Genomic DNA, 673 nt, shown 5'->3' on the forward strand with positions numbered 1-673 from the left:
AGAGCAGGCCGCGAGGGCCGGACACCAGGCACCAGCCAGAGGCGCGAGCGTTTCTCGGCCTCAGCATCGCGTCACCCGTGGGAAGCCGATCCGAAGGACACGTGCTGGTGTTGCAGAGGGACGGCCGAGACCAGCCAGGGCGAGGACAGGAAGCTGAGGAGATACTTGGAAGGTCCATCGGAACAACCCGCCGGCTCCGCGCCGGCGCAGACTGAGACTCTGCCGGGTTTTGTGCTGTAACGCCTGCAGAGCAGGAGCTCAAGTCCCCGCTCTGGCCACGAGATAGTAGAGGATGACGAAAAGAAGGATCAGTCCCGCTGAGACGGAACAGAGCAGCTTGCGGTTGGTCCTCCCGGGCCGCAACGTGGGGGGGAAAAGCCGGAGAAACGCTTCACGCTGCCGCTGAGCAGCCCCGTCACACTCAGGAAGTCTGAATCCTGGACGGGAGAGGGGAGTAAGCTGGAGGTAACCCCGAAGGGTCTCCCACTCCCTGGCTAACAACCGCTTGCCCAGGGGTCCGCGCAGCACCCACCCGTCCCCCCGCACCTCTCAGGCCTGGTTCTGGTTGGGCGTGGGACGGGGCGCATGCGCACTCCCGGGGGTGCCACACCGCCCGAGTCATGCACTTCGGGCATTTTCCTTGTGGTTCCCGCCCTGTTTTCCTTACCCCCAA

The 673-nt window shown here is 64.8% G+C and overlaps 1 protein-coding gene across 1 annotated transcript in view; it reads right to left on the minus strand.

Moving 5' to 3' along the window:
- Positions 1-258: 258 nt before the first annotated feature.
- The window catches only part of BET1L (Bet1 golgi vesicular membrane trafficking protein-like), a gene marked incomplete at its 5' end in the record, with an annotated part of 1,385 nt that continues 970 nt past the window's right edge, over positions 259-673 (minus strand). The window contains 2 exon segments of the mRNA XM_010161243.1: positions 259-360; positions 363-437. Coding sequence (XP_010159545.1) covers positions 259-360; positions 363-437 — 177 coding nt within the window.

This window comes from Eurypyga helias, unplaced genomic scaffold, assembly GCF_000690775.1.
Source record: "Eurypyga helias isolate BGI_N326 unplaced genomic scaffold, ASM69077v1 scaffold24601, whole genome shotgun sequence".
Classification (NCBI taxonomy): Eukaryota; Metazoa; Chordata; class Aves; order Eurypygiformes; family Eurypygidae; genus Eurypyga; species Eurypyga helias.